Source organism: Botrytis byssoidea (assembly GCF_014898295.1).
Source record: "Botrytis byssoidea strain MUCL 94 chromosome Unknown BBYS_003, whole genome shotgun sequence".
NCBI classification, from domain to species: Eukaryota; Fungi; Ascomycota; class Leotiomycetes; order Helotiales; family Sclerotiniaceae; genus Botrytis; species Botrytis byssoidea.
The window spans coordinates 1,937,095-1,948,431 of NW_024065844.1; the positions used below are offsets into that span (position 1 = coordinate 1,937,095).

Here is an 11,337-nt window from a genome sequence, read left to right on the forward strand (position 1 = left end):
AAATCGAAAATTAATGCTGCTTTTTATTCTCGTTTCTCGTACCTTTTCGTTGAGGATGAGAGTATTGATGATATAATTAATACCGATGTGGAGATAACCTCGCTAGGCGAGGTTGCCTCTTCTTTGACGAACGCAGTTTTGATATTTCGTCTTTTTCTTAGATATGCAACAAAACTCCTGGAGAGCGATGTGATTGGTCAATGAAAATCAGACGAGTGGGAGGAGATTCCGCCCGCTCATCAATGATGCTCTTCTTATAATTCAAAACCTGAAAATTGGAGCATAGCAAATTTAAAAGATATAGGTATATCTGCTGACGCTTCAAGACTAGATATCGCTAGAGTAAGATGATCTGGGAAGTTCCTGATAATTCAAGTCCTCTCGGACAACAATGGAGATTGCTGATTCGTTATATGTAAACCCTTCTGTACGCAACACCTAATCACAAGCCTAACTTTCCACGCTGGGTATTTCCATTCATTCAATCATAGGAAGAGCTATACAGCTCGCTCTCAAAGCTACTTCCATATCATTCTAGGTCCCCGAGACTATCATCCCGCTCTTTCCCAACACAAACACGAAAGTTCAACAAGGCGAAATCTCCATACTCCCCCTTTTTCTCTCAAACCCTTGGATCTCCGGGCTCGTAGTCCCCCACTTCATACTCGTCGATTCCTTCGCAGGCATCTCCTTCGGCTGCAAAAAAGAACCCTCCATCTCAACCGTTTCATGATGACCACCCAATTCCATTTCCCCCGGCGAATCCTCCGCCATCAATTCCGTCGTCTCGTGATATCCACCTTGAGGCAACTCTGCAATCTGAGGGTGCGTATCAATTGGCTTTCGTTCCGGTTTCTTTGGAGGCTTAAAGAAATAGCCATGTCGTCTATATCTCTGCAAAAGTAGTCCGCAGGGTATGCATAAGACGACTGTTACTACTAGAATTACTATGCGAGTGATGTGGGTGGATGAAGCCGAGGGTGTTGTATTTGTATTTGTACTTGCAGACGACCTGGTAGGTGTACTAGTTGCAGTACCGGTAGGCGTTGTGATTGTCACCAATTTCGTTGTTGTTCCATAGTTTATTTCAATGACCGTTGGAGATGCATCATCATTTTGCGCTGTTTTGGTCTTCAGTTAGCGACAGACTTCATAATATTTTTCAGATCATGAAGACCAAACAGCTTACCAAAAACGCGAGAAAATAGCCATATCAGCCCCAGTAAACGTGATATCATATTCTCGAAATAAAGGAGAGCTTAAATCAATGCAAGAACAAGAAAAGAGGCGAAAAAGCTTAAGTTCATGAATTGAGGGGGTGCTACTGGGGTGCCTTGCTGCGCCTTGCCGTGCCGTAGGTACATATTTCTGTAGCATTTTCTGCAGCTCTTGTTTCAAACATTGTGATAAGTGATTCAGATAGGGGAAACTAATTGGAGAATTGAATAGCTGCAATAGCTGTGGGCCTAGACCTGCCAATCATCGAAAGAGGAATTTTACCCAACTGTTGGTGTCGATGTCACTCATCAGGGGTTGGGGTTGCTGAATTGGAAAGAATTTGGACGGCCATTTAGGTGGCCAAGTTGATTTCAAGATTTCATTTATGCTTTGCTGCTCTCCAATTTTTCATTCGCTCGGCTCTTGATGCAATGGCTTTGTTAGTTGCATGCATCGTCTTCCTCGCTTCCAATTCGCGAAATAATTGTCAGCCTAGCTCATGCACATCGTTCCACGAACTTGGCATCTCTGATGTAGTCTTTGACGTCTTTTGTTCCAATATTTAGTGATATAGGCCGTCTTTAACAGATGTATGCTCATTGTTCCTTTGGCCGATTGAAGTGACGGAAGCAAAATGTTATAATAGTTATGGATTGGGTTCAATTCAGAAACGATTTGCACACGCTTGGTGAAGTATGTAATTGATTCAGTGCAGTCTGTGTGTTCCATGTTCGAGGAAATTATCACTAAATAGAGCGATATGATTATAATTATTTGAGTATCTTCCAAATGACAAGTAGCTCAAGGAGGATAGGTCGAATTGATAGTTGCTAGACAACGTATGCTATAGATCTCGAGATGGTTAGACTCGACAATGAAGTTGAGTAACGAACTGATGGCTGTGGCAATGATATACAAACTTTGAGATAATATAGGATTGGGAAAGACGCTTATATTAATCGACGACAGATTTCAAGATTTCAATCTGTTCATCTCTAGGATCATTGAGAAATATACAGTAGTAGTAATAATCATGCTATTATGGATGCTTAGGGCTGCTAGAATTCCAGCCAGTAATTTGTGCTCGTCTTGATGATCTTGTTAAACAAGGTAATCAGATGCTCTTGAAACCTTTGCATTCCATCAAGTGAAGCCTTAATTTCAAGATATTTGAGACGATTCTCACTGAACCCACAATTCTCGCTCAAGAGGATATGATAATTGCTTCTGCCATGGTTCTTATTATCCACTGTGAACTAAAGGTACAATGATGTTTTTGTTTCATCCTAAAGCTCAATGCTCTGTTAAAAGTAAAATGCGGAGCCAAGAACATTGGAGGCGGCGTTGGCCATAAATAGCCTGCCATCTAACAAAATAAGACCTGTGAAAAGTATCACATAGATATTGAACACTGCGAGCGAAAACAAACAAGCAAGATCAGACGTCGTGAGAAAAATGGTACGCGTGCATTTTATTGAAAAGACCTTAATGCTTTTTGAACACTTTTGTCAAACAACGCCGTCTCTTTGCATCACTCAGCTCGAGCTAAACGCATTATCACAGGACTAGAAACACGAATCTGAAGTCTTATGTACCTAGGGGGCAGGATAAAGGCTATTCCGGTCAAAGAAGATTGATTCAAACTTATGACATAAACTGGCTTTTGACACCTGTTTGGTGTTCTTTTGTAAATCTTCCCCTGAAGTTAACAGGTCGGCACTGACTAAATGCATTCCATTCGGAGGTATGTACTAAGGGATGTTTGCGAATCGTGGTCACACTTTCCTGTGCTTTTGACGATGCTAATTGTAACACCCGTTTGACCCTCCTCTTCGTAGTGAGTTCTGATGACAAGGTTGCCCAGGTATTTTTTGGTAAGACAAGGAAGGTTTGTCTTTCAAAGTGGCTCGTGTAGAGGGAGGCTGGTGAAACACGTGATGCAAATGCACACTCGCCACAGTTAACCTAAGATGTGTGCTCTTGACTAAACTCACGTTATTGTATATCAACATATAGCTTCAATCGATCATGCTCATATACATTATATACATATATGCATATTCAGGTCATCGAGGGAGAGGCCGAAAGACCTATTGCCCGCATCCTTAAATCTACTTCTTCGCTGGCCTCACCATCCATATGAACCCTTCTCCTTTTCGATCACCGAACCTTTCTGGTATTTTTGTTTCGCAATGTTTAACGTATTCGAATCCCTCGGATTCATATAGTGGTCGGCCAGCTACGGATGATTCTACTATGGCCTGCAATTGAACTCACGTTAGCTACAGTTGTCGACAAGAGCGGGGTCCGGTCGATGCTCAGATCGACAGATTCTACATACCGCATATCCAAGTTCATCAGCGATTGCAGTTCCCCATTTGACCAAGAGACGACCTGCTCCCCGACGTTGATAAGCAGGGTCAACAGCAAGAATGTCCAATGCTATAATCATGGGTCAGCCAAAACACAAACAGCAACTCGGGACTCTTACAAACTAAATGGCCTTCATATTCTTTAATGGCCGCCCGACGAGTGATCAAGAAGTCTCGGTTCAAATGCTGAGCCCACTCCTTCTCCTCCGCAGTTTCCCAAAAATCGCCATCTAAATCTTTTTCGGGTGGGATCACACCTTTCCAGATATTCCACTTGGCTTTTGCAATGATAGCGCCTGTGTCGGTATCCACGACTTTAAGAAATTTCGTGTGGGGGTCTTTGTTTTTAATATCCCGAAAGCGGTTTCCACCACTAATTCGACCAGCCTCAGTATCATGATTTGGATACACTGCCTCAATCATGGGGTGTCTAGTTCCAAACGCCTGGCAAAAGATCTCAAAGACCCGATGCATATCATCATCATTACATTCCTCAACTTTGAGAACCATTGTGACGCTATGAGGATTTTCTGTTGATGTCTGATTCTGAAAATACTTGGTTGACTTGCGTACGTTTCCTCTCGGGTTTCGACTCATATATGCCAAGATTGATAAGATGACAAAGCGTATCAAGAGTGGAGAGGCGTATTACTCCGTAGTCCACCGGATATCGGAATCGGATATAACCTTAATACGGGCTTACGCATAGTGATTTACCCCCACCATGACAGCGATAGAACGTCTAACCGAGCAAACCACCCAGTAAGTATCTCCTGATATATATCATGGCTCAGAATAACAAACTTTTTCATTTGGGGCATATCTGCAAATGAAAAACTCCCTCTCCTAGAGCAGCTACAGCCCAGTCCTTGGTTATGTCTCCTCAAAAGGAGAGCTCTCGTTAGCTATAAAGGTATGCTTAATTCGCATTCTTAGCCCTTCTGTCGTCACTATTAAATTCTCTTCAATATTTCTGCTTTGGTCCGTCAATGTATTGCTTTCTGGCTTTCTTTGGACTCTCTGTCTTTGCGGCCATTCTCTGAGTTCGCCAGGGAAAGATTTGGTGGTTTCCTACCAAGCAGACGATGAGGGATGTCAACCCCAAGTTTTCAATACCCACATCCATGTGATCTTACACGAATTGTGTATGGAGGGCAAAATTGTAGAATTCGAGACACCTCAAATACAGTTGATGCATCATCTATTTGGATACTAGACCATTCCGTGAAGACATTCACGTCATTACTTTGAGAGAAGCAGAGTTGAGATGATAAACGTTACTCAATTCTTCGGTTGAGAGCCTCAGTTTTTGCAATCCTCTGTTGATATGCTGAGATAAAAATAGTCTTTCTCAGTCGTTGTCTCCAATGATTGGTTCCTGCTTGATATTGATAAACCAGAGAATAGTGAATGCTGCCTGTGTTCGTTGCCTCAAAGGCGCATTCACACTCAACGAATTGAATGGGTGAATCATGAAAAAGTAGATAGCCGCTCACATTTTTTTGGCTCTTCGGTTTACAGTATATAACCTGTCTAACAAATCCACACCTTGCTTTTTGTCACAGCGTGTTGGATATCAGAGGTGTTAATATGTCTCACAAGTATATCGTTTTACCAGCAGCATTAACAATACTTCTCCTTTTACTTACAGGGATTTTCATCGACATAGGTAAAGAAGAGAGCTTTTTGTTCGACTTCCCTATCATTTCCCTCGATACGACCAAGCTGAAAGATGATATCTTTCAGAGCAATAACTACATTCTGCCCATCACCGATGTATTAAATTTATATTTTTGAACTCACTGTGAAGGAAATTATGTTTCCACACGTAATATAAGCCCTAGGTTGAAGAATATATCCTGCTCTGAACCTTCATCTGGTGGTATGTTCCATTCGTCTACAAATTCTTAATGGATGAAGGAAATTTCTAACATCCTCAAGTCAAATTTCTTCCCGTCAACATTATCCATCTCCAACTCATCAAACCCAACTCCTCGGTCCAAATTCAACTTCCAGACAACAACTTTGGGCATCAACTTGGCGAAATCCAGAATGCTTTCAAGAAGTCGTACCATGCGGAACTTCATGCAGCACTCGCCATATATGCTACTACAATCTGCCTAGAAGGCATTATGTTGATCATAGCTTTTATATCGTTCTTGGGATTTGATGCTTTTTGGATTTTCGGGGGCTTCTCTGTCGTATGTGTTATGTCTTTTCTTTTTCCTCGGCTTGAGTCACCAATCTTGAACAACAATTCGCGTCATGTCGCATGATTATATGCAGAAAATGGACACTGACGGATGCAATAGCTAACGACAACTTTCATCTCGATTGGAAACAGCATAATGATGGCCCTTCAATACCAAGCAGTTACGGCAATCAATAAATATGGTGAAGATGTTGGCATTTTGGGGTATCGCGGAACGGGGCTACTGGTATTAATTTGGTTTACCTTTGGAGTAGCTTCTGTTGCTTCGGCTGCTTGGTTATGGGGTGCGTGGATGATCAGAAGGTCTAATGACGGTAGTGACACTTCGGATGATGGGGGTGTGTACATGAATTGCAGCAGAGACCCAGCGGAAGTTGAGATTGGCGAGCCGGTCATTTTGGCTATGAGAGGAGGTAAAGCGGTAGATGTTCATGAAGAAGGAACAAGCATGGCGCATGGGATCGATTATGTTAGAGAGAGCCAGATTTGACTTGCTATCTAAGCTGGGGTTTTGAAGTTTAATGGGAGACATATATACAGTTTGTCCGGTCCGTATCTCGACACAAGTCAGACGAGTAAGGAAACCTCATAGTACAATAGTTGCGAAGCAATATCGTTCATGTCATTCAGAGAAGATACATAATACACGCCGATCTTTTAGGTATCAAAAATTGGCTTGATTTCGCTCTTGGCGCTCTCTTCAAGTTGATTTAAACCCTTCCCTCTGCTCGGCGTCAAAAATACTGATCGTTGAATTTTGCGTCGAGGTCTCACTTTACTCTTACTCGCAGATCATCCGATCAATTTATCGATGCAGATATGTCCTCATCATGTATCTTTAGTCTCAAATTTATCAAACTACAACCTTAAAATAAAAACCAATAGTAAATTTTCAAAGTACATCTCAACGTTCAGGAACGCTCATGTCACTTCATCTCTTGATAATGCAGCAACCTCCTTTACACTCGAGTCAAGATCTGTATTCCTAGCAATACGCAATATGAAGAGGTCCAGGTCTCAGTGGCTCACCGGAGATGACTCGTCGTCGCTCCCAAACGTCGACTCGTTACCACAAAGCAAGTTTAGATGATCTAGGGAGGTATCACGGATTCAAGACGTTGTATGGAAGCGAAATAACTTAGAGTAATCTTTTGAAATTCTAGCCAACTTATGCCCTGTGACCCTTGTACGCAACTCAAATAAACCACTCTCCTAACGCCTGAAATCTAAGCTCCTCGAACCCTACATTTTTATGGGGAGATGCAATAGCATACCATGATACGCCTATCAAGATAATCTTTCTCTCGATAGCCTTTCTCTCTTAACCAAAACTACTCACTATCTATCCGAACTAGAAGAAGCTCCCGTAGAATCCCATCTATGCCACTTTCAACGGATGGTGTAGCAGCGGCGCTCATTGCAATTTGGACATATCAGATATGCCATCGCCCACATGGCAAGGAGATTTTCAAGCGGCGCAATAGTAGAGAACCCAAGCATCAACCAAGACCTATGCATTGGGATACACAACTCATCAGTGTACTGAAACTGATCTCTAAGGCCTACTAAAGCGGTTACGAAAACGACGTTCGTAACCATGTGCATGGAAGCTTGAATGATGCCTGAATGTTTGAGATTAGCACAAATAATGGAGAGGATAAAGACATATCTACTCACCATGTACATGTACAATCTCATGTCTGATTGAAATTCCACTTTGTTGGAAGGTTTACTACGTTCCAAAGTATCAAAGCCTACCCAGAAAACCGTGGCACCAGTTATACAGATGAGGATATATAGAACAAAGATCGCGGTGATGTTCGTGTATAGGCTTTTGTCAAGATAAGAATCTATAAAAGTTAGTAGAGTATAAGGTAACAGGTTCAGGAACCTACCGAGCCATTTAAGACGCTTCAAAACACCCTCCAGCAAATCTTCTCCAAAATCCTTGAGGATCATCGGTTCTCCCTCTATATGAATGATCATTATATGTATTTTCACAACAACTGTTTTGAGACTTACCATAGTCTAGGCAAATTTTCTCAATTACAAGATTCTGACTGTCCGTAGTATTATAATTGCTTTTACAGAAATTTGCAAAATAAAAGTCATACTGATCATAAGCGGATATTGGAGAGCCTGCAGTTAGTTTTAGATCCCTCGTATCTCATGATATAACTGGCTTAAACCTTAATCCCAGGATCATTATAAGTATAATTGTGATATTGGCCAAGATGGATGGTATCCCAAACAATGTTGAATTTCTCTGACACCGGGGCTGGGGTCTCATCGTGACGGTATGCTTTCGTTTTGTCGGGGTTGCCTTGAATTTTTGAAGGTGTAATATTCTTGAGTTATATAACTCACTCATACAGTTTCAGTCTTATGTGTTGAATCGGATCACATGTGCTAATCTAAATCCATGGTTTGAATAATCAACCGGGTGATTGATATTTGGATCTAATGCAGAATATCTGTCTGATAGATTTACTGTACTGGGCCGGAACGGCAAGTATCTATGATATATTACTTTCATAATCCATTAATCTAGACGAGCTAGCTGTGCTGAACCTATTAGGCCGTATCAGCCGTATCCCACGATATTTCCAATAACCTTTCTAGGACTTGTGATACTATAATCGAATTGGCACGTCAAGAATTTTCTTCATAATTCAGTACATCATGTATGTAAATATCATACGACATACAACATACAGTGCGAAGGTCCGAAAGGCAGTCTAGGCTTCTCATATAGATTTTCAATTTTATAGCGTAGAAGCGACTGGTCGGAGTAATATTCGGACTGATCATGAAGTCTGAATTTTGAACTCAAATTCGCTTGGGTGTCCTGCCTACAATTCAGGCTATGAAAGAACTAAAAGTTCTTTCCATTTACAGGATCCATTGAATGATATAGAATCGAGATACACTTGTAATTCACAAACTTGACACGCCATCGTTCTTTAGAAGTCAACCATATCGAATTATCAGTGTTGTGACTTCCAGGAGATGTGTATTTAGGTTGCTATACTAAATAAAGTTGTCTAATGGCTCCTGAATCTAAACCGACCGTAAACGATAATACGCTACATTGATACCCGTGAACCTATGCCTTGGTTGCAAGGGCGAAGTATCCCACATGTTGACGGCTATTCAACATAAATCCGGTCACCTGAATGGAAAGAGATGCTGTGTGTTGACTACCACACATGCAAGTTATTTGAGACCATCAGCCAATATCCTCTTACCTAAACAAGTCGAAATACAGCAATTCAAATCATACCCAAACCGAACACCAGCCACTGTGGCTCAGTGAAGTCGTTGTTGCTTGCACGTCTACGAAACGAATCAAAAGTGACATTCAGAGGTAGTGCATCTGCTGTTCTTGGCCTCAGCCACGTTTCCTCAAAAATTCGACAATGTACTGTCATTATTTTAAGGGGCCTTTTGATCAGGATTTGTGCGAAAGAAACACCCTTGGGTACTTCATTTTAGGTGAGTGACTTTGATGACGGCAGTCAATGGTAAACGGGAAATGCAAGACTAAATGAAGATAGTGAATCTCTCTTGCAGATACAAGACTTTAAATAGGTCCTCGTACCTTCCCATCCCTACTATCCAGCTTCCTTTCTTTTCAAGCCTAACATTATACCGAGAAAGAAATTGTATGTATCATTCGTAACCGAGATGTCAAGACACTCTCCAGTATTAGGAATGGGCAAAGGAGAAAGCACTACTATGACTGCACAAGCCAGTCTTGCGTTTCGAAGGTGATGGTTTGGAATCGTATGATGATGTATATGTTTAGTGACGTATTATGACTATTTCGTGGGGGCTCAAGTCTTGACATCTCTATAAGTAGATCGTTTAATCCCGTATTCACAATCCAGAAGTAATGTATGAAGTCCCTAATCATTTGTGTGATATTCAAGTCCAAACAGTTTTCACACATGTTATGCAAATGAATCAAAGCCAATGGAAGAACAACGAGTTTAATAAATTCCCCAACATCTTGAACGTCCCAAAGTTTGAAGAATCTCAAGCCAAACTATTTTTAAAATGCTTAAACACACTGCTCATTGCCGTTGACTATAAAATCCCAAAACCATAAACTTGAGCTAAATCCTATGAAACATCCACCCAACTTCTAACGTGAGATTAGCAGGTATCGAAACCAGGTATTATACACTGCTTTGCTAATTCTATAATTATAAGCTTCAACCTAGGCCACGGCCGTACTCTGTATATATTGGAGGTTGAGGTGCTCGGTGTTGCGTTACGTATGCACCTGAAGGTTCAAGTGGAGGTCGCGCTAATCTCGTGCCAGTAGGTATGAACATTTGCCTCGAGGCCGGTTCCTCTCTCGAAATAGGACTGGATTGCTCTCGCCTAATACCGTAGACCGGGATCTGTGATCGTTCAGCCTCCTCTTCACGATCAGATTGAATTGAATCTCCGTCATCTCGACGATATCGACGTGTATCCTCACCGTTTATTGGGATATCCGAAAACGCTTGAATCGCTCTCTCATTCTTAATTGTCCCCACGATCAGGATTTCCCTACTCACGAGACTGAAGAGCACAGCCGTGAACCCTAACCCAATGATGCTAGTACTGACATTTACAGTGATTTCGTCTTTACTAACAGACTGAATCTGCCACCGATAATCGATCAAGATCCATGGGCAGGCGATTGCAGCCGCAAGCAAGGTAAAGAAGGACATCTAGATGCATTCCATGAGAACATATCTGCCAAAAAAACGACAGGAAAAGGGAAGGATGTACATACAAAAGCCATCGCATTCTCGATTTTGGGGTGATGTAGATCATTCAAATGAACCCTTATGCCGAAGTAGCCATGGGCGAGATGAGCGAGGCCACTTATAAAAAATAATGCGAAGATAATTTTGAGGTTTGAAAATCCTGCGGGTAAATATAGTTTAGTGAACGATCAATGTGAAAACACCGAATATCAACCCCAACAATGGGTGTTACCAGCAATGGAAGCATCATCAGAAAGAACCGCCGGTAAATACCCTAAAAGTGTCAACAGCTTCAACGTAAACGGATCGAGTATTTAGGACTTACCATGACAGCCGTCGTTGATCCCATTAATCTTAGACCGGCAAACTTTAAAGAAATAAACTTTATATAAATCAAACTCCTCAGAAGGGGCATATAACTGTAGGAGCTGGCTTGGCTCAGATAGAGTTCCCACAACGAGAATAGTTATGATGAACGCCACAGCCAAAGCGACGAGGAATATTTGAAAGTACTTCGGATGTGCCTTGACCTTCTCTGTGAATCTCCTATGAAACTTCATTGCGATAAATATTTGATAAATGGTTTGTTTGCTTGTCGTGGTATGTTGTTCTCGAGGTTTGGGTATCCTGTGTTGTAATAGTTGAGAAGTTGACAAGTTAGAAATGACCTTCTTCGACTTTTGTATGGCCCAGTGGGAAATCCAAGACTCATAATACATTTACTTGACTTCGATGAGTAATATTTAGTCACTTGAAGTTGATTCTATCAACT

The 11,337-nt window shown here is 41.5% G+C and overlaps 5 protein-coding genes across 5 annotated transcripts; 1 reads left to right on the top strand and 4 right to left on the bottom strand.

The window, feature by feature from the left end:
- Positions 1-324: 324 nt before the first annotated feature.
- On the bottom strand, positions 325-1,402 carry EAE97_002016 (uncharacterized protein; the record flags this gene model as incomplete). The annotated part of the gene is made up of 2 exons (XM_038872527.1): positions 325-1,121; positions 1,363-1,402. 2 exons carry the CDS (start codon positions 1,400-1,402, stop codon positions 586-588), a joined length of 576 nt encoding a protein of 191 aa, XP_038737085.1. The 3' UTR covers positions 325-585.
- Positions 1,403-3,329: 1,927 nt separating this feature from the next.
- Positions 3,330-4,330, bottom strand: EAE97_002017 (uncharacterized protein; the record flags this gene model as incomplete). Its single annotated transcript, XM_038872528.1, has 3 exons — positions 3,710-4,330; positions 3,560-3,660; positions 3,330-3,479 (listed from the first exon to the last, which is right to left on the bottom strand). The coding sequence occupies exons 1-3, from the start codon at positions 4,185-4,187 to the stop codon at positions 3,330-3,332; spliced, it is 729 nt and encodes a 242-aa protein (XP_038737086.1). The 5' UTR covers positions 4,188-4,330.
- An 850-nt stretch (positions 4,331-5,180) lies between these two features.
- EAE97_002018 (uncharacterized protein) lies at positions 5,181-6,695 on the top strand (the record flags this gene model as incomplete). Its single annotated transcript, XM_038872529.1, has 4 exons — positions 5,181-5,366; positions 5,442-5,472; positions 5,532-5,791; positions 5,903-6,695. 4 exons carry the CDS (start codon positions 5,181-5,183, stop codon positions 6,290-6,292), a joined length of 867 nt encoding a protein of 288 aa, XP_038737087.1. The 3' UTR covers positions 6,293-6,695.
- A 496-nt stretch (positions 6,696-7,191) lies between these two features.
- On the bottom strand, positions 7,192-7,788 carry EAE97_002019 (uncharacterized protein; the record flags this gene model as incomplete). The annotated part of the gene is made up of 2 exons (XM_038872530.1): positions 7,192-7,652; positions 7,698-7,788. 2 exons carry the CDS (start codon positions 7,786-7,788, stop codon positions 7,192-7,194), a joined length of 552 nt encoding a protein of 183 aa, XP_038737088.1.
- Positions 7,789-10,019: 2,231 nt separating this feature from the next.
- Positions 10,020-11,125, bottom strand: EAE97_002020 (uncharacterized protein; the record flags this gene model as incomplete). Its single annotated transcript, XM_038872531.1, has 4 exons — positions 10,020-10,526; positions 10,592-10,725; positions 10,798-10,839; positions 10,891-11,125. 4 exons carry the CDS (start codon positions 11,123-11,125, stop codon positions 10,020-10,022), a joined length of 918 nt encoding a protein of 305 aa, XP_038737089.1.
- Between the last annotated feature and the right edge of the window lie 212 nt (positions 11,126-11,337).